The sequence below is a fragment of the Pteropus medius genome, unplaced genomic scaffold, assembly GCF_902729225.1.
Source record: "Pteropus medius unplaced genomic scaffold, Ma_sr-lr_union100, whole genome shotgun sequence".
NCBI classification, from domain to species: domain Eukaryota; kingdom Metazoa; phylum Chordata; class Mammalia; order Chiroptera; family Pteropodidae; genus Pteropus; species Pteropus medius.
The window spans coordinates 785,738-808,299 of NW_024342468.1; the positions used below are offsets into that span (position 1 = coordinate 785,738).

The following is a 22,562-nucleotide window of genomic DNA, read 5'->3' on the forward strand; positions in this document are numbered from 1 at the left end:
GCGCACGCGCAGGCCCCGCCCAGTGCGCACGCGCAGGCCCGGCGAGTCGAGCGTCGAGCAGGGCGGCGCCGCGGCGGAGTGCCGAGCGGCCTCGGCCCCGCGCGCACGGCGGGACCCTCCAACCGTCCGCGCCCCCCGGCGGGTCCCAGGCTCGGCCGGGCGCGGGGAGCCGCTCTGCCGGGACTCGAAGAAACGCGAGTAACGTTTGCGGCGCCTGGGACGAGGGCCCAGTCGGGACCCCGGAGAGTCAGTGCGGGAGGCGCGTGCGCAGCCCGCGGACCGGCCGGGACAGAGCGTCGCGTCCCGCCCTGACGGGGGGCGGGGCCGAGGGCAGGTGCGCCTGGGCAAGGGGGGTGCGGTTAGGGGCCGTCTCGGACAGGCGCTCCCGGAAAACAACGGGGAGCACCCAGGGGCAGAGGAAACCTTTGGGAAAGATCGTGGCCCGGGCCAGATGCAGCCCGCGGCGAGGGAGCGGGGGGCGGGGGGAAGAGGGAGTGCCCGGGAAGAGGGGCGGCGGCCTGCCAGGGGGCGTGGCGGGGCCGTCCAAAGCAGATGTAGCGCTAAGTGGAGCTCAAGGGAAGATGAAGCGTCAGAGAGGAAACGGGAGTGCCCGGTGTGTCTTAGCTCTGTAGCTGGTGCAGATGCGTCCTGAGGGTGAGCGAGGGGACGCGAGGGGATGCTGCTGCCCCAAGGAGGGAAGAGGGGTAGATGCTTAGGGCAGGTGGGGCTCCGAGGCCCAGAAGTCAGAGGTCACGCGGCTGTAAGCCGGCCACACTGCCCAGGCAGGGGCTGCGGAGGCCATCTCATTAACAGCGGCTTGCCTCCCAGGAAGCGGTCGGCAGGTGTGTGTGGACCGAGTTGCTCAATGAGTGAGTATTCAGTCTTGAGATTCCTGAATTCCCACCTGGTTGGGCCGCCGATGCCTCCTGATTCTCAGCGACCCTACAACGTGGTTCTCCCTGATGCCTCTGTGAGCCTTCCTGGTTTGCCCCCATCTACTGACGACAGGTCTTCCCTTCTTTTCCAGGGATCCTGCCAGTCCTCCATTTCTACAATATGTTGGAGTTTTTGCAGCGCCCGGTGGTGGTGACAGCTGATGTCAACTTGAACATCGTGGCCTGACCTTGCTGGGGTTACTAAGCCGACTGTGGCAACTCACCTATCCAAGGGCTGTGGTGTAAGCCAAACAGGGTGACTTGAGAAGAGCTGTGATTTCAGTGTGGTGACAGGAAGTGCCTTTTTAAGTAGCGTAAATGGGGGGGCGAAATTCCGGGCTTCTTGGTGTTGGGTGATTTAGAGGAGAGACTGAGCCATCCCTGGGAAAGCCCCTGCCGGTCCACCTGCTCAGTCTTAGCTCTGCAGCAGGTACAGTATCCTCAGGTGACCATTTAAAACCTGGAGAGTAGAGGATGGAAGCTTGAGGAATTTGTCCTCATTGACCTTAGCATGTCTTTCGTCATGAAAAATGATTGTTTCTATTGTCAAAGGACTGCTTATTATCCGATTAATACACGTGTCCTTTTTTGTTTTCACATTTTATTATGGAAAACATCAAATATGTACAAAAGTAGGGAGAATGGTATAATGACCCCCTCACCAGGGAACCCATCACCGAGCTTCAGCAGTTACCAACTCACAGCCACCCCCTCTCCCTGCAGTGGGTGATTTTTTCTTTTGAAGTAAATCACAGACATCATTTCATTCATTAATAATTCAGTCTATAGCTTTAAAAGATCTGGATTCTTAAAAACCAGACAACCACAGAGGCATTTTCAGGCCTGAAAAGATAGTTCCTTCTTGTGATCACCTGAAAACCTTTGTTGTCATCGGTTCCTACGTGTCTCCCTTTTATACCTGCAGCTGTTCCGTTGGGTCACCAGGTCCGATTCTGACTTTTAGCCACAGATGTGCTGGCGGACAAGGGGATTAGCCTTGTGTCCCTGAGGCCTTTCAGTAGGCTGGCTAATGGTACACCCCTAAACCAAAAACTAGGGAGAGTGCCTCTTGTTCACAGCTACGATTATGGAGAAATATGACCTGTTTTGTTTTTCAGCTTCGATGAAGTGTATTATGGGCAGTACATCTCTTTTTACATGAAGCGGGTCTTCTTTCTGGATGGCAGTGGACCGCCATTTGGCCACATGCTGCTGGCCTTGGGAGGTAGGGTCCTTTAAAACTTATAGGTGACATTTCTCGAGGGCAGAATCCACATCTTGTTATTTACCACTGTTTTCCTGTCACGGGCCACAGTTTGGCACTCTTGAAATGTTGCTGGAAGGCATCATTACTGGTTGGTTCTTTTTTTTTTTTTAGGTTATTTAGGAGGCTTCGATGGTAACTTTTTGTGGAACAGAATTGGAGCAGGTAAAAGATCCTTGTCACGTCCCTCGTTAACGTGCACATGTTAGAATGGAGAGGTGGTGGCTACCATGAGAATTAACGACGGTGGTTTATTAATGAGTCCAAGGCCTGATAAATTGAATACAAGTGATTTTTGAAAAGCCTGGGAAACATCTTAGTGTTTAGTTACAATAATTTATTCCTACTTTTGTGGTATGCACAGTACACTATGTGGCAGCTGATTGCGGTTACCTTCTGTGCATTTAAATTTTGTATGTTGCCACAGAGGTTTTGGAACTGGGTGGGATAAACTTGTAAATACAGCGTTAGCTAGTTCAGATCCACGGCCATCATTTCCTGTGCCTAACGGGAGCTGGTCTTTGAGTGTATGAAGCTCATTTCAAAGCCAGACTTGCACACGCAGTCCCTGATGGGGTCCCCAGTCTTAGGAATTTCGTCTTAGAGTCTGTGCGGAAGCACCTGTGGTCTGTCGTGGGGTGCACGGTGCACTCAGCTCCGCGGTGCTTGCTTTCCTAGAGTACAGCAGCAACGTGCCTGTGTGGTCTCTGCGCCTGCTGCCGGCCCTCGCGGGGGCCCTGTCGGTCCCCATGGCCTACCAGATCTTGTGGGAGCTTCGTTTTTCCCATTGTGCCGCCATGGGAGCTGCTCTGCTCATGCTCATTGGTAAGACCCAGGCCTGCCTGCTTTGGTGTGGCGAGGGGAGTGACCGAGCACTGGCCTCCGGTCCGTTCCCATGTGTGGCCCACAGAGCTCGGGTGAGTGGATGGGCCCCTGTGGCAGCTTCTGCTCACAGGACGGAGGAGGGTCATCTGATCCCTCCACGTTTGGCTCTGGGAGTCACTCTGCTCCCAGAGTGGGCTGCGGAACTGGTGGACGGACAGCATTAGGAACTGCGGCCACATGAAGCGGGTGGCCCCAGCAGCGAGCCTAGGTGCTCTCGAACCAAATCTGTCACTCACTGACAACCTCCGTGGCTTCATCACCTCCCAGGCCCCAGCCGGCTGAGAGGGACTGCGGAGGGTGTAGGTGGGTAGTCCTCAGAAAGGGCCTTTCAGCCCAGGTTCCTGAACAAGTAACATTAACTGCCATGCAGAACTAGGTGTTTGTTGAGTGACAGCTCTGGTTGAGGCCCTGCACTGATGGCCGCCCGCCAGGTGGTGTCCTTTCTGCAAATAAGAACAGGCTCAGAAAAGTTCATTGACTTGCCCAGGGTCACACAGGTACCAGTAGGCGTGATTCACTCCTAAGAATCTGCCTTCATGGTTCTGGAGCCTGTCCCCTTACAGCCACCCCGAACTTCCCACCTTCACGATCTGTGACATTTAGAACGTCTGCTTTTTTGTGTGGGCGTTTTCATCTTCACACGTTTGCTCTCATTTTCGTACAACTGACGTATGTCATTTTTCCAACAGAGAACGCTCTGATCACTCAGTCGAGGCTGATGCTTTTGGAATCTGTGCTCATATTTTTTAATCTATTGGCTGTGCTGTCCTACTTGAAGTTCTCCAATTCTCAAAAACACAGGTATGGAAAAGGGGGTGTGTCCTTCCTCGTCAGTGAGGGAAGAAGAGTCGGTGGTTTGTCCACCGGAGAAGGGCTGATGCCACTTCATACTGGGAGCTGCTCGCTCATGGTCTCGGCCACCTAGGCTGGCCTTGGGCTTGTGATTTCATAAACACACCCTCGCTTTTCTGTAACTTCATCTGACTGGAGAAATGTCTGGCCGAAAAGAGAAACTCTGCCGAGACTGATGTTTTGGGTGGTGAGGGTTCATTTTTCTTGCACCTGAAGCTCAGTACAGCCCCCGACCCCAAGAGGTGTCTGAGAAACGTGGCTCCTTGGGACACTCAGGGAGCTGTCCCCAGCTCTGCCTCTCCGCTTTGCCCCCAGGCCTTTCTCCCTGAGCTGGTGGTTTTGGCTGACGCTGACGGGGGTGGCCTGCTCCTGTGCAGTCGGGTGAGTTTGGTCCCTGGGCCCGCGGCTGCGCCTGCGCCCTCCCCGTGCTGTGTCTCGCTTTGACTTCCTCCCCATCGGTCTTCGCAGCATCAAGTACGTAGGGGTTTCCACTTACTTGCTGGTGCTCGGAGTCGCTGCCGTCCATGCCTGGCATCTGATAGGGGACCGGACTTTGTCACACGTGGGTGCTGATGGCGAGTGTGGCGATGGCCGGCCGGTGTGGGGTGCGGAGGTGGACGGGGCGGGAGCGTTTGGCGGACGGGCCTCAGGGCAGGCCCGGGCGAGCCGCCCTGTGGGCATCGGCATCGGCCCTCCTGCTGCTGGCTCTGGGCGCCTGCACTGTGACGTGGGCACAGCTTTCCTCCTCCCCTGGCAGGTGCGTGTGCTCTGTCACCTGCTGGCCCGAGTGGCGGCTCTCGTGGTCGTGCCAGTCGCCATGTACCTGCTCTTCTTCTACGTCCACTTGATGCTGCTCTACCGCTCTGGGCCCCACGACCAGATCATGTCCAGTGCCTTCCAGGCCAGCCTGGAGGTAAGCAGGGGGCCACGGCCACCTCGGAGAGGGCCCCGCAGGCTCAGAGGTTGCGACGTAAGCACTGTCCAGTGAGCACTGGAGGAAAAAACCAAAGCAGGAGATGGGGGACCCGCTTCCATCTGTGCGAGTGATTGCGATTATACCGACGGAGCGGAGTGAGCGAGGGGCGACCCGCGGGAGACTCTGGGAGGTCCCGCCGCCTCCGGGCGGGCGCACGTGCCTCAGAGGGCAGGCTCGGCTCGCGTTCATGCATCCAAACTCGAAAAAAAGGGTAAACTACACCATTTGAGGCAGTTAGGAACGTAGACCCAAGTCAGACGGACCTGCTCCCGAATGCTGGCTCTGTCGACGCTGGTTCTGTGTGTTTGGGTGAATTTCTGAGCTCACCTGTCTCGGTGTTCCCATCTCTTGAACAGTCATAACTGCTGTCATCATGGGGGCCGGGCTGGATGACGCGAGAGGGTGTGTGGACGGCTCAGGGGCAACGTTCAGTCAGTGGTGGCTGCAGTTACGTCTACGTGATGTGATACGACAGGGTTATGGCATGTGCCATTGCAGCTAGTTATGCAATAATCGCCACGTGGGAGGGGCCGTCAGGGAGGCTAGTGGGGTTCTCTCTCCTTCTCAGTTTCCCCGGTTCTGCTTTTGTCTTAGGGAGGGCTGGCTCGGGTCACGCAAGGCCAGCCACTGGAGGTGGCCTACGGTTCCCAGGTCACTCTGAAGAATGCCTTCGGCAAGCCTGTGCCCTGCTGGCTTCATTCTCACCAGAGTACCTACCCCATGATGTAAGGAAAGAGACCCTTTCAGTCGGACGGTTATGAGATGTTCTTGCGTATTTTTGCTGTTGGCAGCGTTCACTCTTTGTGCAGGGGTTTGTGAGACTTTGAGCTCTTGGCCTAACGATCAGTGAGTCTGGTCCTTCCTGCGTGTGAGCCAGCAAGGGGCTTGCCGAGCACGGCCCCAGGCTCTCTGGCACCAGTCACTTAGTGACGCGAGTGCTGCCTGGGGGCTCCCTGCCCTCGCCCCTCTTCGATGGAACTCCCTGTCTGTTTTATCCTTATTTGCCTGGCCTCTGGCTGGGCGGGGTTTATATGGACCTCAGGAGAAGGGCCCACTGGCCCCTCGCCGACCCCCTGCGGACACATGTCTGTCGGCTCCTTCGTGCAGATACGAGAATGGCCGAGGCAGCTCGCACCAGCAGCAGGTGACCTGTTACCCCTTCAAAGATGTCAACAACTGGTGGATCGTCAAGGATCCCGGGAGGTGCGTGCAGGGCCTGGGGCTCTGGGCAGGGTGTGCTGCTTTTTCCCTTTTTCATTCAAGTGGAGTTGATGGAGCTCACCTCCTGGCCTGGCCAGATGAGGCCCCTGCTGGAAGCTCTGAGTCCAGCTCTGTGCTAAGCCGTGTCGGGGTTAGCTCATTCAGAAATGAACTCAGTCTCTGCTCCCGGCTGCTCTGCAGGCCTGTCCCAAACTCCTCCCCTCCCTGCCCCCACCCCCGGGCCACCGTTCCCTCTCCCCGTCGTACAGAAACAAGAACCCCCCTCTCGAAAGCCATTTTCTTGCAAAGGCCTCACGGAGGGAGGTATCGCACCGCCTCTCCCAACATCCAGTCCAGCAGCCTGCCCTGTTGATTGTGCCTCCGAACGGGACCCCGAACCATCCAGGTCCCCCCTCCCCCTAACCGTCTGCTTCCACTTCCCCTGGCACTGACTTCAGCAGCCCCCTGAGCGGTCTTCTAAAACACAGACAGATCGCTCTGCTGCTCCAGCCCCTTCCCAGGCTCGCATCGCTCCCACAGAGAGGCCGAGACCCCTCACGGTGGCCTGCGTGGCCCGCAGCCTGGCTGAAGCCTCCTTCCTGCTCACGGCACTCAGCGCCCTCTGCGTTTCTAGGAAGTGCATTTTGCACGTCCTGCCCCCCAGCCTGGCACGACCCCAGCCACAGGCTCCTCCGAGAGGCCGCCTCGGCCACCCTCCAAGGCCCCACGTCCTCCTCTGCGTCACTGTCCCGTTGGCTTCCTTGCACCCATTGTCACAACTGCTGACTGTTGGTTTGGTTGCTCATTTGTCAGCTGCCTTTTCCGCTTACATTAGTGACAGGGCAGCCGGCCCTGCCTGGCTGTTCAGCCTTGTGCTCGGCGCCCGGCCCAGCATCGAGGCCCCGACGGGCCCTGTGTCCACTCTCGCTGAGTGGACGTTGGACAGAAGTGTATCTCTCGGAGAAGGGTTTCTGAGCAGCCACAGTACGTGTATCGTCGTGGCGTTTGTGGATAACAGAGCAGCTAACACGTGATCATGGCCCACAGGACCCTACCCGGAGCTTGGAGCGTGACTTTAGGTTTCAGAAAAGAGTGGGACAGGATGTCTGTGTTGCGTTTTACACGCGTTCACCTCGTGGGCAGTACACAGTGGCTGGGCGGCCGCACAATCCCACATCGCCCCGATGTGAGGCCTCGGAGCCCTGACACCGCAGACGTGCGGTCGCTGAGGGCACCGGGCTCGCCGGTCCAGCCAGCCTGTGTCTCCCCAGGCACCGGCTGGAGGTGAGCAACCCACCGAGGCCCGTGCGACACGGAGACGTGGTGCAGCTGGTGCACGGCATGACCACCCGCTTCCTCAACACGTGAGTCCGAGTCCTGGGGTCCCCGCCCGGCTCCTCTCCCAGCCCCGGGGCAGGAGCAGCGCTTTGGATCCTGCTGCCCTCCAGGTTGGGAGTAGCGACTCTGGCCGGTTGTCCTTTGAGGCTGAGCTGCTTTGCCTGTGAAAGCGGCTTTTTGCTCTGGGGAGGCGGGCGGCCTTTTGGGGCGTGGGGCCCTGAGCGTTGTTCGGTCTTCCAGGCATGACGTGGCCGCCCCCCTGAGCCCCCACTCACAGGAGGTCTCCTGCTACGTGGATTACAACATCTCCATGCCTGCCCAGAACCTCTGGAAACTGGTGAGTCCCGCTGGGCGGGCGGGCCTGGGGCTGTCAACACACACGCTGACACCGCTCTGAAACCGCCCGTGGAACAGTCTCGATGCAGGTGTAGAGTCAGGTCAGGGGTTTTCAGCCCCAAAGAAGCTGCAGCGCAGACGTTTTCACGGGAGCACAGACCACTCCTTCTGTGGACTGCGGGAACCCAGCGGTTCCTGGGTCAGGACGGGTTCACAGGTGGTGGTAAATGCCCCGTGCTGGGCTCTGGGTGCTGGCCATTCACTCAGCCCCAAGACCAGGTCACTGACCACAGGGTAGGAGGCTCCGGCCATGTGCCGTAAACTGTGGTGCTTCTCCTATCAACCCTCACTCAGCAGTGACAAGTGCCCTTGTCACTGGATTTCCTGGGGGGATTCCTGGGGACCGCCCTTTCCTGGGGCAGCAGGGCTGGTAGCCACCTTCCTCCGAGTGACCCAGGGAAGGTGGTCCCCCTAGAGTCCCCCTCGCCCTCCAGAGCTGCACGTGGCATCCTGGGCCAGGGTGTGGGAGGAATGCTATGTGAACAGACTACTGGACCGTCTGAAGTCCAGGGCGTGAGCGTGCGTGCAGCCTCAGCCCGCGCAGCGGTGCTGGGGTCTCCACGAGAGTCAGGCTCCCTCCCAGCCTCCAGCAGCCCCCACTTAACACACCCCCAGCCCGTGCAGCTGCTAGGCCGTCAGCAAGGCGGGGGTCAGCATCCCACTTCCGTGCGCGGGGGCGCGTCCCTCTGCCCCGTGCTGTGGGTGTCGGGTGCCTTCCTACGCTGCCGCCTCCTGGGGGTTTCCGCGCCAGCCCCTGCGCCAGCCTCTCCTCAGAGCCGCTCCCGGGCTGCCGGCCTGCTGCTGAGGTCTCATCACTGATCCCTGCCCCCCTCCTCCTCGGTCCCTGCTGGGGGCCCCTCCAGCCTGACTGGAGAGGGAGGACAGCTGATGACCAGGCGGACCCTTGGGCCCAGCTCCCACTTAGCCCCTGGGTTCTCTGGTTCTCAGCTACGTGACCTCACAGGGTCATCGTGAGACGAGGATGACGCCAAGTGCTTTTCAGATGTTTTTTATTGCCCGATGTCAGGAGTCCAGCAAGGACACCTCCCAGGGACAGTCCCTGACCTCCGTTGTGCCGTCTGAGCCCTCTGGGTGAACAGGCATCCCAGACCGCAGTGAGGGGCCTGGGTCCCTGGGGCTGCCCCGTGCTGCCCGTGCGTGGCTGTCACGGCGGCTCGGCCCGCCTGATCCTGCGGGCGCTCGTCCCACTACCAGCCAGCTCGGTGCTGGTGTTCGGCGGCTGGCCTTCGCGTTCGTGGGAGAGGGGCCCCGGGCACGAAAGCGACCTGACCGCCAGGCGTGCTTTGCAGGACATCGTGAACAGAGACGCGGACACGGACATCTGGAAGACTATCCTGTCTGAGGTGCGCCTTGTGCACCTCAACACCTCTGCGGTCCTCAAGGTACCTGCACACTCCGGCTGGCTCGGCCTGCGCCCCAAGCCCACAGGACCTGGGCACCCGACTCCGCCGGACCACGCCTTCTAGGGCAGGATGTTTGCTGGATGTCGATACCACGGGTCACCCCAGAGGCGGCAGGGTTTTCATGACTTAGCACTGAACCCTAATGCGCAGACCACAGAGGAGTGTCTGCCTGCGACCAGCGGCTGGCGGTGGGGGTGACCAGGCTGGGGCTTTCCCGTCACAGCCTTTTGTCCGCCCGTCTGCCCTCCAGGTGAGTGGGGCGCACCTCCCTGACTGGGGCTTCCGGCAGCTGGAAGTGGTCGGGGAGAAGCTGTCGCGGGGCCACCACGAGAGCGCCGCGTGGACCGTGGAGGAGCATCGCTACGGCAAGAGTGAGTGCCACCTGCCAGCTGCCGCTCCCGGGGGCAGGGACCGGCCCCCAGGGGCCCTGTGCAGGCCAGGTCAGGCTCCCTGAGAGCCCGAAGCTCTCATTCGCCGGTGGCTTCACGAGGGGGAGGCTGAGCGGAGTGCCGGAGTCGCTGGGGGTGTTGGAGGGTGGGGAAGCCAGCTTTCTGCGGTGACCCCCTGCCCCGACCCCATTCTCGTTCCTTTGGGTTCCGGTGTGTTCCGTCAGGCCAGGAACAGAAGGAGAGGGAGCTGGAGCTGCACTCGCCTACCGAGATGGACATCAGCAGAAACCTGAGCTTCATGGCCAGATTCTCAGAGCTGCAGGTGACCCGCGGAGGGAGGCGTGACTGCTCTCTCGGGGCCGGCTCCTCCCCAGAGGAAGCTCCGCGGTCTGTGGGATCCTTACCTTCCCACGTCCGTCCGTCTTTAAGCTAGGACCTGACGCAGCAGTGAAGGAGCGTGTCGCTCCCTCTGCTGTAGGTGACAAGCACAGCACTGCCAGTTTCAGGACTGTGGCTTTGCAGTCAGGAGGTTCTGCAGCCACGTAGCTTTGCCACATTGCCAGGGTACGTTTCAGCGTCCCCCAGGTCAAGTCAGGTGGGCCCCGGTCAACATGGTGGATCCCTAGAGCCGTCAGAACCACAAATGTGGGGTCCCGGGTCTGAAAATGCTCTTAGCACTGAGGCCGGTCACTTTATTTATGGACGAGGTGACTGGAGCCATCTCTAACGGTCACAATCAGATTAGAATCACGTCTCCTGACAAGCATGCCCATCGGCCTAGCACACCATTGCCACACGACCCAAAGGGACTTGAGGTGGACAGGCCGCGTGGAAGGGCAGCGGTTTGCTCTGACCTCTGACCAATCCTGAGTGGCGAAGGCTCTGAGGCCTCTCTGGCTTTGTCACAGTGGAGGATGCTGACAGTGAGGACCGACGACTCGGAGCACAAGTACAGCTCTACGCCGCTGGACTGGGTCACCCTGGACACCAACATCGCTTACTGGCTGCACCCCAGGACCAGCGTAAGTGCAGTGTTGGCACCAGCCGCCGTCAGAGCCGTCTCGTGCCCCGAGGTCCTCTGCTGGGCGCCACGTCCTGGCTCTGCAGTGCGTCCTCACAAAGGCCTGTGACTCCTGCTCTCTACATACATCGGCAGCACAGGCTGTTACTCTCCTCAGACACCAAAGCGTGAGGTCACATCTACATGTCAAAGGAAACCAGGCTTTTCTGCTTTCATGGGAGCGCATTGTCCTTTTCCACCAAAAGTGGTTTTTAAAGCACCCTCCTTGTTCCCGCACGGCACTTGGCGTCTGAGCTGTTCACACGTCCGGTCCCTCCACGCCCTGGAGCGATGTGGTGCTGGCCCCACCTGAGCCGTGCTCGGCGTCATGCAGTGGACCAGCCGGAGTGAAAACCCTGCCCACCCAGAAGTGCCAGCGAGCACTCGGGAAGCAGGGCCCCGGGAAGTCGTCCTTAGTTGCCTCACTCTGCCATTCCCCGCAGGAACAGCTCTGTCGTTAAAAAAGCATCTCTCTGCTCCCGGGTTAAGAGCACCATGGCACTTTTGGAAAGGGTCTGTCAGGAGCAGGCACCTCCATCTCAGTAGGGCTGGAGGGCGCTCCCTGGGGGCGGAGGGCCTGCTGACAGCATCTCCCTGTCACTCACAGGCGCAGATCCACCTGCTGGGGAACATCGTGATCTGGGCCTCGGCCGGCCTGGCCACCGTGCTCTACGCCCTGCTCTTTTTCTGGTACCTGCTCAGACGCCGCAGGAACATCTGTGACCTCCCCGAGGGTCAGTGCAGGTCACCTTAAGGTGATCTCTTTGTCTCTACACCCAGGGAACTTAAATTATTCCTGTTTCCCTCGAGACAGAATGTTGCAATTCAGCTCCCCATCGCCTTCACGGCTTCTCCAGGGAGCTTCAGGAGTTGCTCTGTGACCCAGGACAGTAGCACAGCCTTGGTTCCTCGTTATCGCAGGCCCTGGCAATGCTGGATAGGACAGAGCAGCCGTAGGAGCTGGGCCATGGGTGTTGGTGGTTCGCCTGATACAGAAACTCACTTAAAACCACCTCGAAATGGAAAAGGAGTAAACATCCAGGGCAGGCAGGGCCCGGAGGCACCTTCACTCTGCTGTCCCCGTGAGTCCCTGCTCCACAGGCAATGAGGCCCGTGGGATCTTGTGACCAGCACGCAGAGGCTGGGCCTGGTCTGCAAGGGCCCAGGAAGGGCCCAACAAGAAGTCACAGACTGAGAGCCTGTGCGTGTAACTTAGGGACGAGTCAGCCAGGGCCCGAGGCGGGCAGAGCCTTGACAGGTGGGGCCCATGTCAGCGGTGCTGGCTGAAGACAGCTTCTCCCCCAGACTGCTGGCTGCGCTGGGTGCTGGCCGGGGCCCTGTGTGTCGGTGGCTGGGCCGTGAACTACCTGCCCTTCTTCCTGATGGACAAGACGCTCTTCCTCTACCACTACCTGCCCGCACTGACCTTCCAAATCCTCCTGCTCCCCGTGGTCCTGCAGCACATCAGTGACCACCTGTGCAGGTATGGGCCTCACGGTCACGCCTCTCGGGGGTCCAGGGAGTCACCAGTGACAGTTTCAGTGTGACATGGAGTGGGTTATGGTCATGAGAGGCACAGAAGAGGCGCCACGGGTTGAGGGTGAAGCCATGGTTGGCTGGGAGGTGAAGACAGCTGACGTGGGTGGGAAGCGGGAAGGATGGTTGTGGCTGAGAAGACCAGGGACCGAGGCTGGGGACAGAGGGGTGTGCCGTGCGTCCTGGAACAGCCAGTGGTTGCGGGTCGGACGTTGTGGGGGAAGGGCGGGGGTGAGCCGGACGGAAAGCCGTAAACCAGAGCCGGAGCTGGAGGCCCGGGCAAAGGGCGTGGACTGGTTTTTGGTAGTTAGCAGCCTCCGAGTATCCCAGGAGGGCTGCGGTGTGATCACGGTGGCATCTGCATTTAGACGGGGGAGATTCTAGAAGCAGGCGAGTGAGGAAGGCCGTGCCGGGTGCATGAGGCAGCATGCGAGAGGGCTGAGGATGAAGTAGCGGGTGGCAGGAGGAACACAGAGGCTGGGGTAGGCGACCACGAGGTGACAGGTGCTGAGATGCCGCGAGGTGGAGGACACAGGGAGGAAGACCCAGCCCCTCACGCCTGCGCCCTGGTCTGGCACCCACAGGTCCCAGATCCAGAGCAGCCTCTTCAGCGCCCTGGTGGTGGCATGGTACTCAGCCGCCTGCCACGTGTTCAACGCGCTGCGCCCGCTGACCTATGGGGACAGGTCGCTCTCACCCAGCGAACTCAGGGCCCTTCGCTGGAAGGACAGCTGGGACATCTTGATCCGGAAGTACTAGGACAGGACACAGTGAAGAACATCAGGTCTGGGTTGGGACAAGGTAGAGCCGTCTCTGCCGAGTTGTGACGATGGGAGTGCTCCAGGCTCCAGGGGACCGGCCAGGCCTGGCAAAGGCTCTGTTCTGGTTTTGTTCTTAACAGCCCTTTGACAGGCACCTCATTTAAGCAAAGTTCGTTTTTTCCAGGAAGTAAAGAACATGTTCCGTGTCCACTAACTCCCAGGACATGCTGTGCTGAGCTGAGCGGCTAGCATAGGACTCAGCCAAGGAGAAAAGGCAGGGAGGGAGTGGGCGGGGACAGGGAGTCAAGGTCAGCCTGGCGGGCCAGTCTTGATGACATCTGGGTGCTGCAGGTATGGGGGTTTGGCTGACGGGCCTGGTCCTTCCCACACACCCACTGGACCTACTGAGCTGGAGTCCCGGTCCCCAGGGAGCAGTTCAGTGTCATGAGCCACTGGGGTGATGGGAGGGGGGGCCTCCCGTCACGGTGGCTGACTCTTCAGCCCCTGTGCGTTTGTCGAGATGTGTGTGGGCAGCACCTTCTATAGTCAAGGTTTGTGTCACCCATACGTTTCCTTGCCCCAGAGTTGCCTCTTTTGATGTAATTAAAAAGGGACAAATTGGTATTCGTATTGGTGTTATTTATTCTCTCTCCAAAAAGGACATAATATGCTTGACGAACTGTCAGTCACCAGAAACCAGCCACGGAGCTCTGCCACACTCGGCTGATGCACGTTATGTACTAGTTACAATTCAACAGAAAGGAACCAGGATGCCCCTGGAGTCTGGCTGGTGGCCATGGGAAAGGGGCACTTTTACAGAAATGGCCACCACGTGGGAGGGAAGACAAAACGGGACAACACAGACCACAGGGATTCGTGAGGCCACGGACTCTGGATGAACGCAGAGAGGTGGGCTCGCTTTGGGCCGCGGCACACGCCTTGGCCCCCGGCTACACGAGGGCAGGCCTGTCCAAAGGCACCTGGACACCCACCCACAGGGAGGCTGCTTTCTGTGATGCTGGTTACCAAAAACGCTTGTCCCCCAGGCTGCTCTGCACCCCGCCTTCAGAGCACGGTGGGGTGGGGAGGGCGGGGGGCGTGCTTCTCTGGCTCTTTAGGTCAGTGCACCAGACTGGGTCGCAGCCCACTACCGGGTCACCAAAGTGGGCTGATAGGTCACAACTAGTATGGTGTTAGGAAACGTTTGGACGTGGAGCATACAAAAAGAGTATTATTTGTTCAGACTTTGTTACACGTAAGTGTGTGTGACAACCAGACAGATCTTAGTAGAAAGTCTCTGTGAGGTCACTCACAATCACTGGAACAGTGTCCAGGCTGTTTCCTGTCTTCCCCAAAATAACGTGACCTGTGTTCCTCCCGGAAGCAGCCACCAGGGACTCACCACACCACCTGCAGCACTCCCAGTGTGACCCAGGGACGTGACCCTCCACGAGGGAGCAGGTGCAGACACCAGGAAGGCCTGCCGACCAACATCCCAGCAAAGTGAGCTGGAGCGACGCGTCGGTGGGGAACGCCCTCACCCACCCCCCACTGGCCGGCCAGGGGCCACAGAGGAAGCAGCAGTGCGTTTGTGGGGGCTGATGGGCATCTCCTGGGGTCCTGCAGGAGGCCGAGCACCACTCCTCAGTGGGGCCTGCTGCTGGATTCCAGGTGCGACCGTTTGCCGGGGGTCAGCACCCCAGGATGGTCTCCTGGCTCAGGAAACGTCCTCTTGTAGCTCCGCCCATTGGACCCTCCGCGGTGCCACTTGCAGATGTCCCCATTCAGAATGTCCTGGATGTGCTGCACAATCAGGTTGATGGCAACTGCGGCAGAGAGACAAGAGCCACTTAGCTACCTCCGCTCCCACTGCGGCTGTGGCCAGAGGAAGGGCTGCCGTCGCTCGCTGGCCACACCTGCCCGGCCCCCAGCACATGTGGCCAGGAAGCCCCGCTGGTTCCGTCTGCCCGGCGCCAAGTCTCGGCAGACACGCACGTCGGGGTGGGAGCGCGACCAGACCTCCCGCTTGGTCTGCGAGGGTTTGTGCTCACGTACAGCCTGGTTAAAGGACTTTCTGCTGACAGTGACTCCCTGCCCAACAGTTTGCTATAACTGTACTTTCCCACCAACTTTACTGAGACGTAACTGACATGTAACATGTCAGTTTAAGGTATACGGCACGTTAAATGTATTTTAAGTACAGTTTAAACCTGTGCCACATGTACAGACAGGCCTCACACTGGGCTTCTCAGTAGCACTCTGGGCTGGAGCCGCCCTGTGGCCCTGGGAACAGGCAGAGGGGTCAGGCTTGGTCCTTACCCATGTTGTCGACCCCACGAGGGATTATCACATCTGCGTACTTCTTCGTCTGCAAGGCAAAAAAGAGGGTCTCATAGGGATCTGTCCCTCTCTCAAGGTGACTTTAAGCTGCTCAGGGCTGGGCTCGAAGCAGTGGCAAGTGAGCATGTCCTGGGGTGCCCAGATGGCTGTCACAGGCAGGTGGGGGGCAGGCAGAGCTCTGGGGTAATTATCGACCAGGCGTGAGGGACGGTGCTCCAGGAAGTGAGGCAGAAGGTGGTGGAGGCGGCCAGAAGAAATGGCATCTCTCCTGGCGTCTCGGAAATGCTGTTCTTGCTTATTCCTACCAACACCGCCGCCGAGACAGCGACCTGTGCTAACAAATGAATTTATCAGCCGAGGGAAGCGTGGCAGCCGCCAGGACATGTGACGTGTGCTTCCCCTGCAGGAGCGAGCAGGACCCGATGCCACGTACTTAATCCTTGCAAGGACGGCCACAGTCCCATGCTGAGCAACCTCGCCTCTCTTCTAGAGAGATACATTGGGTGGTGCAGGGACCCCAACCAGATGCTGCAGAAGAGGACACACCTGAATCAGGCAAAGCAGAGGTTGGGGGGGTAGGAACTGGTGTGGTGCGTGGGATGGACCTACAAAAAGTTTGGTGTTGCTGGTGTGGGGATTTGGGCCAAGGAGGCATGTCACAAGAGCTGAGCCACAGAGGCGGGCAGGGACCAAGTCCCAGGGCAGCTGTGTCTGCGGGCAGTGGAGCCCCAGGGAAGGCATGAGCACAGAGAGCCTAGCTGGCCGGTGAGGCGCAGATGCAGACTGAAGGGGAGCAGAGCTGGAGCCCAGCGAAGGGCAGAGAACAGTCTTAACAGCCAGCAGGGGACGGGGAGGGACACGGTCCGCTTAGACACAATGCGTGGAGAGGGAGGGAGGCTCAAGACAGTTCCTGGGGCCCTGGCCAAGGATGGCACCTGCCTCCACGGTCAGATTTGGTGTCCACTGTTAACAGTCTAAAAATTTAGTTCCCTAGTTACTTTCCAGAACGTGAATGTAAAATTAAAAGTTTTATTACAGCAGCAGACAGCTTATTTGTCCTACTTATCTAAAGCAGAAACCCTGGTTTTAATTCCTTTGTGCTGTATTTTTACCTCCAAGAAGCAAAGTATTATTAAATTTCCCTTTAAAACATTCCAGTTTGAGCAGAGCCGCAAGTCCTGTCTAGTTAGAAAAGTAACACGGAGGAAAGGACGCACGTCCACACGACCGAGCGCTTCCTCTCTGCCAGGCGGCTGGACCTCCGTGCCAGCCGGGAACAGCCTGGGGGGAAACCAGGGTGGTGGCACTGAGTGCCTGCTCCATGCCAGGAGGTGTTCCTGGCCGCAAACAGATAAATCCCTTCCTACGTGGAGATCGCCCTGTAAGAGGGGCGGAGAGTGAGCAAGGGCCCAGGCCCATCAGATGGCGAGAAGCACCCTGGGGACACAGCAGGCCGGAGCAGAAGTCTCTGGGGGCCATTGGGGTCACGGGGAAGGCAATGCAGGTGACCTGGCTGAAAGCCAGAAGCGAGGGGATGTGCCCACGGGGGGCAAGGGCGGAGAACCTCAGAGCTGGGGACCACTCCCTGGGTACTTGGGTATAAGATGCTAAATCCATTTATAAATCAGAGCACAATCACCCACAGTCGGCTCCCACAGGATGGGTGCCACGTGTCATTCAGAGAAGGGACAGAGGCATTTCCGAGTGAGCAAAAGGTGGGTACCGGCAGGCAGAACTCCTCGAAGGCGGGCTTCACGAAGGTGGTATACTGGGTCAGGATCTGCTCCAGGTCCCTCCCACGGCTCACATCCCGGAGAACTGCAGCGGGACAGGACCAAAACGGTGACCTTCAGACCCCGGGACTCGAGACCCGCTGTGGCCACGGGCGGAGGCTGCGTCCCCCTTACCTCTTCTAGACAGCCTGACGTCGGAGTCGGTGTCCACAAAGAGGCGCAGGTGGAACATATCCCGGATCTCTTGGCTGTAGAACACCAAGATGCCCTCGAACAGGACCACGTCTGCAGGGTAGACCACCGTGGTCTCGGGTAACCTGTCAGGTGACAGCAGGAGATGGTCTCCATGCACCGCCTCCGTGGAGGAAACGGGTCATGGTGGCAGAGAGTGTCCACAGAAACCAGAGGGCCAGGGCGTTCTGAGTAACCCCGGAGGGGAGCCCCTCACCAGCCCCGGGACCACCTGCTTACCTTGAGTGGGTCACAAAATCATAGGTTGGGACCTCGACAGTTTTGCCCTCCACGATGTTTTTCAGAGTCCTGTGCATCAAATCATTATCGAAAGCATCTGCAGGGATGGAACAAAAGGCCAGACAATCCAGGTGTCCCGGGGCAGAAGAGAACTCCCTCTGCTTTGGGGTCAACCTCCCACAGCTGGTGCCAGTGGGACCCATGACCCTAAGGAACACCTGGACTCGGAGCTGCCGCTACAGTTTACATTTACAGAGCCCTCCGCAGTCCTGCAAGCCACAGGACAGACCTGTCCTTGCTGACCACGGCAGTGCCACTGCCCAGGCGGCTGCCCCACCCAGAAGTTTGGACACAGGGATTTCCGGATCAACTAGTGCTGGGAGGTAGGTGGGTTAGGCATCTGTTTCTATTTCTGGAAAATAACCACCGAATGACTTCTTCCCATGTGTCCCAGGAAAGGTATGAAGATGGGAACCAGCCACAGAGTAGTAGCGGACGGGGGCAGCCTGGCCTCCTCGACCCCATCTCCACCTGTTGCCTTGGCCCCCACCCAGACCCAGAATTGGAGGCGTCAGGGCCTCTTTCTCATTTATCCACTGCTTCCCCACTGCTGGCCTCTCGGGGACTCTGCCCTGGGGCAGGTGGAGAAAGGAAAGGCCGCCTTGGACAGGTGTGTGCCAAGTGCCCCTAACAATGAGAAGGTAAGAGATCACCATGATGATCCCAAAGGCCCCTCAGAGGGGCAGACTTCTTGACTGGCTCCAACCCAGGGAGCCAGCAGCTCCTGCATGGTCTCCAGACCCAGAGAGCTCAGCAAAGTCCACCTGGCCTCCACCTCGGGCCACCTGGGCCATTCCATGGAACCACTCGGATGTCTCTGCATCCCTGTGCAACCCCCGACCCACCCTCCGTGGTGTGCCCTCCCCGCCTCCCACCACAGGATCTCTAGATCTACCTGGGTGGTCGAAATTGTACTGTCCCTTCAAGGCCTTGGCCTTCTGGTCAGCGGTGAGGACCTTATAGAACCTGTCTTGGCTCAGGATGACCAACTTCCGCTGCCGGTGGTCTACCTCGTTCTGTCCCAGCAACTCCATGATCTTCTCACATACAGTTGACTGGGAACACAGAAACAATACCCCCTGAAACCGCTCATCCCTCCGCGGGGCCAGGGCCTGTCCTGGGTACCCAGCAGTCCCCCCATGGGACTGCCCGCTAGGCCGGCGACAGCAGGGCTGGACTTGGCAGGAGGGCCGTGGGGCATTGGCAGGGGCGACATGGACCTGGGGGTGCCCAGGGGCCAGGTTGGCGGGGAGGCTTTGGGGAAGCCCGAGGCAAGCGATCCGGCCCAGGCCTGGCCCACCAGCGCCGCAGCCCCTCCGCGGAGCTCCCGCCCACGCCCGGGAGGGGGCGCCTCGGCGCTCTGGACCGAGGCGAGATCTGGCCGCCCGGAGTCCCGGGGAGCCGGGGGCAGAGGGGACACGGCAGGCCCCGACGGGCCGCCCAGCCCCTTACCTTGCCGCTCGCGGTGCCGCCGCTCACCCCGATCAGGAAGGGCCGCTGGTGAGGCCGGTCCGCCTCGGGCGCGGCGCCCTCGCAGTCGCCGCCTCCAGCCGAAGCCATCTCCGGCCCCGCTTGCCCGCATCGGGTTCTTCGCTGCCGTCGCCTCCCCAAACCTGCCGGCCCGTCCGCCCCCGCGCGAAGGTCGGAGACGGCCCCCCGGAGCTCCACTTCCGGGGGGCGCACGCCGCGGCGAGGGGCGGGGCGGCGGGCGCGCGCGGGGCACGGCGGGAGTTGTAGTCCGAGGCGGCGGGCGCTGCGCATGCGTAGGCCGGGCCCGGCCGCTGCCCGCCGGCGATTCCTGGGCGCCCCACGCTCTTCGTGCTGCATGTTATAGCTGCACAGGACAAAAGCCACTCAGTATCACGGCTGGCTGCGGGAGACTTCAGACGCCGGGCAGCCTCCCAGGCCGAGGCCCGCGGCCGGCCCAGAAGCTTCCCTCCATCCGGCCCCCCACCCCACTCCGGTGCCTGGGGCTGCAGGGCTGGCGTGGGTGCGTGGGCCAGCGCCAGGGCCGGCCGGTGGGACGCTTGAGTTCCGGGGCCTGGGTGGGAATCTGGCACCGGCTTTGCCGCCTCGCGTGCGGTCACGCCAACAGCGGGGCCTTCACGCCTCAGCACCTGTCCGGTGCCCTTTGCTCCTGCCTCCACACAGGTCAGATCACACTGCCTTAGCCCGCTTCCGCTCACTCCTCCAGCCAGTCCTCTACACTGGCCACCTGAGTTTCCTAACACTGCCCAGATCGTGTCACCCAGCCGCTCCCCCACTAGAGCCTTCACTGGCTCCCCCACTAGAGCCTTCACTGGCTCCCCCACTGTCTCCTGCAGCAAGTGCCTCCTCAACCTCCCAGCACGTGGTGGGCAGATGTCATCGGATGACTTTTTTGACTCAGGCACTAGGCAGGCTGTGAGCCAAGAAGGCAGAGACCCGGGCCTGTTGGTTTCCACCTGTCCCCCCAGTGCCTGGCACAGAGAAGGCAAATAGCGATATACTCAAACTGTAGCAATTTCCCCAAGGCATCAAGACTATCTGTAGCTCCAGCTCCTAATGCATCGTGAGCATTCCATGAATGTTTGATGATGCTGACATGTGATGCGGGAGAGACCAGAGTAACATGCAGACATCAGGCGAAGTCATTGCTGTTGTAACTTCAGAGGTATTCACCTATCTCAGAAGGGGTTACAGGGAGCTTCTGAAGATCGAGAGGAAGGGATGCAAGGGGACTTCTGCCTCCTGAGCCCTGTGGGCCTGGACAGAGAGAAGCTGATGAAGGGGCAGCTGGATCAGCATGAGGAAGCCACTCCTTAGAGAAACTTAGGCAGGAGCTCAAAACGGGGAGGGCCATTTACCTGTTCGTAGTGAATGTGGGTTGGGGCCAGGCTCTGGGGTGAGAGTTGAGCTCAAAGCTTGCCTCTCCTGAGCAGTGGGGAGAATGGTATGACTTTGTTAAATTAACTTTTGTTAAGTGGAGCACAGGATGCTGGAAGGTGAGCAAGGTTCAACGACAGACCACAAGAGACAATGAAATGGAGAAATTGATCACTCACAGGTCCTGGAGGAAGTCCACAGCACACCTCAAGGGGTCACACGGGGAGGTCAAGGCAAAGTACAGACAGAGAGAGGCAGGACCTGGGGCTCACGCCTTTATTAGAGTCTATGGGTGGAGTGCTATGGGGTTCCCGGGCTAGGACTGGATTGGCCAATTCAAACCAAGTAATGCCGTTTTGGTAAGCCCCTGGGGCTCTTATCTAAAGGGGTACATAAGGCACACAGGCATTGGGAGGAAGTGGAGACTGCTGATCACAAGGGCTGTTAGACAAAGCCTGTCGTCAGCGTTTGTTGTGGCTCTGGGCTGCTGCTGCCAAGGGCGTGCGTGTGCGTGAAGACATTAGTAAGAGGTCTCTGCAGGCTGCGTGGCCAAAGTGGATGCAGACGCAGTACCAGGGAGAGCTGAGCAAAACTCTGGACAGGGGAATAGCACAGTGAGGCTGCCGTGGCCAAAAGCACGCGGAGGGCTGGCATAGGGCCGGGCCACAGAAGGTGCCTGTTGGGTGTTCTCTTTGATTTGTCCGTTTGGCATCCATGCCTCACAGTTAATCAACTATATTTCTTATCTTTGTGTTCCTGATGCTCTGGCCTTACAGACCCAGAGAGAGACTGCCCCTCCCTGGGCCAGCCAGTTCTTAGAGACGGCAAAGGGAGCTCATATGCAAACCAGCTACTCCCACTGCCTCTCTCCTCACACACGCCCTCCAAGCCCCCCGGCCTGGACACCTCCCTTCCGCACCCCACATTTGCCTGGCTGATTCTACCCAGCATCCCTTCCCCAAAGAGGCTCCAGCCCCCGCTGGACCAGGTGGGCCTAGTCTATGTTCTCAGTGGCCCCTGTATTTCTTCTGGAAAGCACCTAACACAGCTACAATTAAGTAGTAGATCCTACGAGCACCCATGTGATGTTTGTCCAGAGCGCCAAAGTGCCATGAGGACAGGGCAGTGGCTGGCTTACTCGGCTGACCCTCTCTGCCATGCACAGTAAGCATTCGATGTTGTTGAATGATGTTGCCACTTTGGGATTTGGGTTTCTCAGAACCGGGGAGGCAGACCTTGTAAGAGTGATCGGTGACCGCCCTCCGGGATTCTTTGCTCCTGTTTTCACCGATCCCCCACCCCAAGTTCATAAGAGCACGGGAACCACAGGCTGCCCTTCTCCCCCGGCCCCTGAGCCATCTAGCCACCTGCAAAACGCCAGCCAGCTCACTCCAAACACGTCCTTAAGCTCTTACCTAACGCAAGCTGGCACTCAGCACTTAAAGAGTTGACCAGGTGCCTGACATTTTAAGTAGCATTTCCTGCTGACCAGGTGCCTGACATTTTAAGTAGCATTTCCCTAATCACAGAAGTAGCCCACGCTCATAGCAGAAACGGCATCCACACAAATGCACGCGAGTAAAGCTAGAATCACTCACAGCCCCTCCCCCAGGGACAACCTTGCTTCTGCGTTCTGGGACTTGCTCTTCTGGTCTGAGATGTCTGTGGCTGGATAGCGTGACGTGAAACAAGGTTCGTTCCGTATCTTAACAGCAATAAAGTCTCGCAACCCATCAAAGGCTCGGAAAGCAAAACCGACAAATCACTGAAGTCGTAATTAGTAAAAGTTTACTGTGCACACGCCGGACAGTTCTGAACTGGGAGGGCTCAAATCAAAACGTGGAACGAGGCCCAGAGGTGCATTATCATAAAGCCACTTACTCAGTGAGGAGGCGGTGACTTTATTCTTCCCACGGATGGGTTATGACGATAGAATTTTCCTAAATTATAAGGAATTGGCCAGTAGTTACCTCACATCGACTTTGGGAAACTTTTTGTTTATGATTCCAGAGGCATAACAAGGAAAGACCCAGGTCAAGTTAACCTTGCAGAGGAACCTAAATTACGCTTTCTACCA

The 22,562-nt window shown here is 59.0% G+C and overlaps 2 protein-coding genes across 4 annotated transcripts; one reads left to right on the forward strand and one right to left on the reverse strand.

Moving 5' to 3' along the window:
- The first annotated feature begins 1,041 nt into the window (after positions 1 to 1,041).
- On the forward strand, positions 1,042 to 13,640 carry POMT1 (protein O-mannosyltransferase 1). The gene is given in 20 exon segments (XM_039862910.1): positions 1,042 to 1,114; positions 1,117 to 1,177; positions 2,054 to 2,160; positions 2,314 to 2,364; positions 2,878 to 3,024; positions 3,774 to 3,885; positions 4,252 to 4,317; positions 4,405 to 4,498; positions 4,694 to 4,849; positions 5,507 to 5,637; positions 6,020 to 6,115; positions 7,384 to 7,476; positions 7,691 to 7,787; positions 9,157 to 9,249; positions 9,521 to 9,641; positions 9,884 to 9,981; positions 10,568 to 10,681; positions 11,327 to 11,453; positions 12,025 to 12,202; positions 12,840 to 13,640. Coding segments are annotated over 20 exon segments (2,175 nt in total). The 5' UTR covers positions 1,042 to 1,056; the 3' UTR covers positions 13,015 to 13,640.
- Positions 13,639 to 19,297, reverse strand: UCK1 (uridine-cytidine kinase 1). 3 transcript variants are annotated; one of them, XM_039862912.1, is made up of 7 exons: positions 19,073 to 19,296; positions 18,516 to 18,675; positions 17,561 to 17,657; positions 17,264 to 17,406; positions 17,080 to 17,174; positions 15,336 to 15,384; positions 13,639 to 14,842 (listed from the first exon to the last, which is right to left on the reverse strand). In XM_039862912.1, the coding sequence occupies exons 1-7, from the start codon at positions 19,178 to 19,180 to the stop codon at positions 14,661 to 14,663; spliced, it is 834 nt and encodes a 277-aa protein (XP_039718846.1). In that variant the 5' UTR covers positions 19,181 to 19,296; the 3' UTR covers positions 13,639 to 14,660. The 3 variants fall into 3 exon arrangements, with proteins under 3 accessions (XP_039718846.1, XP_039718845.1, XP_039718847.1); XM_039862911.1 differs by having other exon boundaries at positions 13,641 to 14,842; positions 17,561 to 17,654; XM_039862913.1 differs by lacking the exon at positions 17,080 to 17,174 and having other exon boundaries at positions 13,641 to 14,842; positions 19,073 to 19,297.
- Positions 19,298 to 22,562: the final 3,265 nt, after the last annotated feature.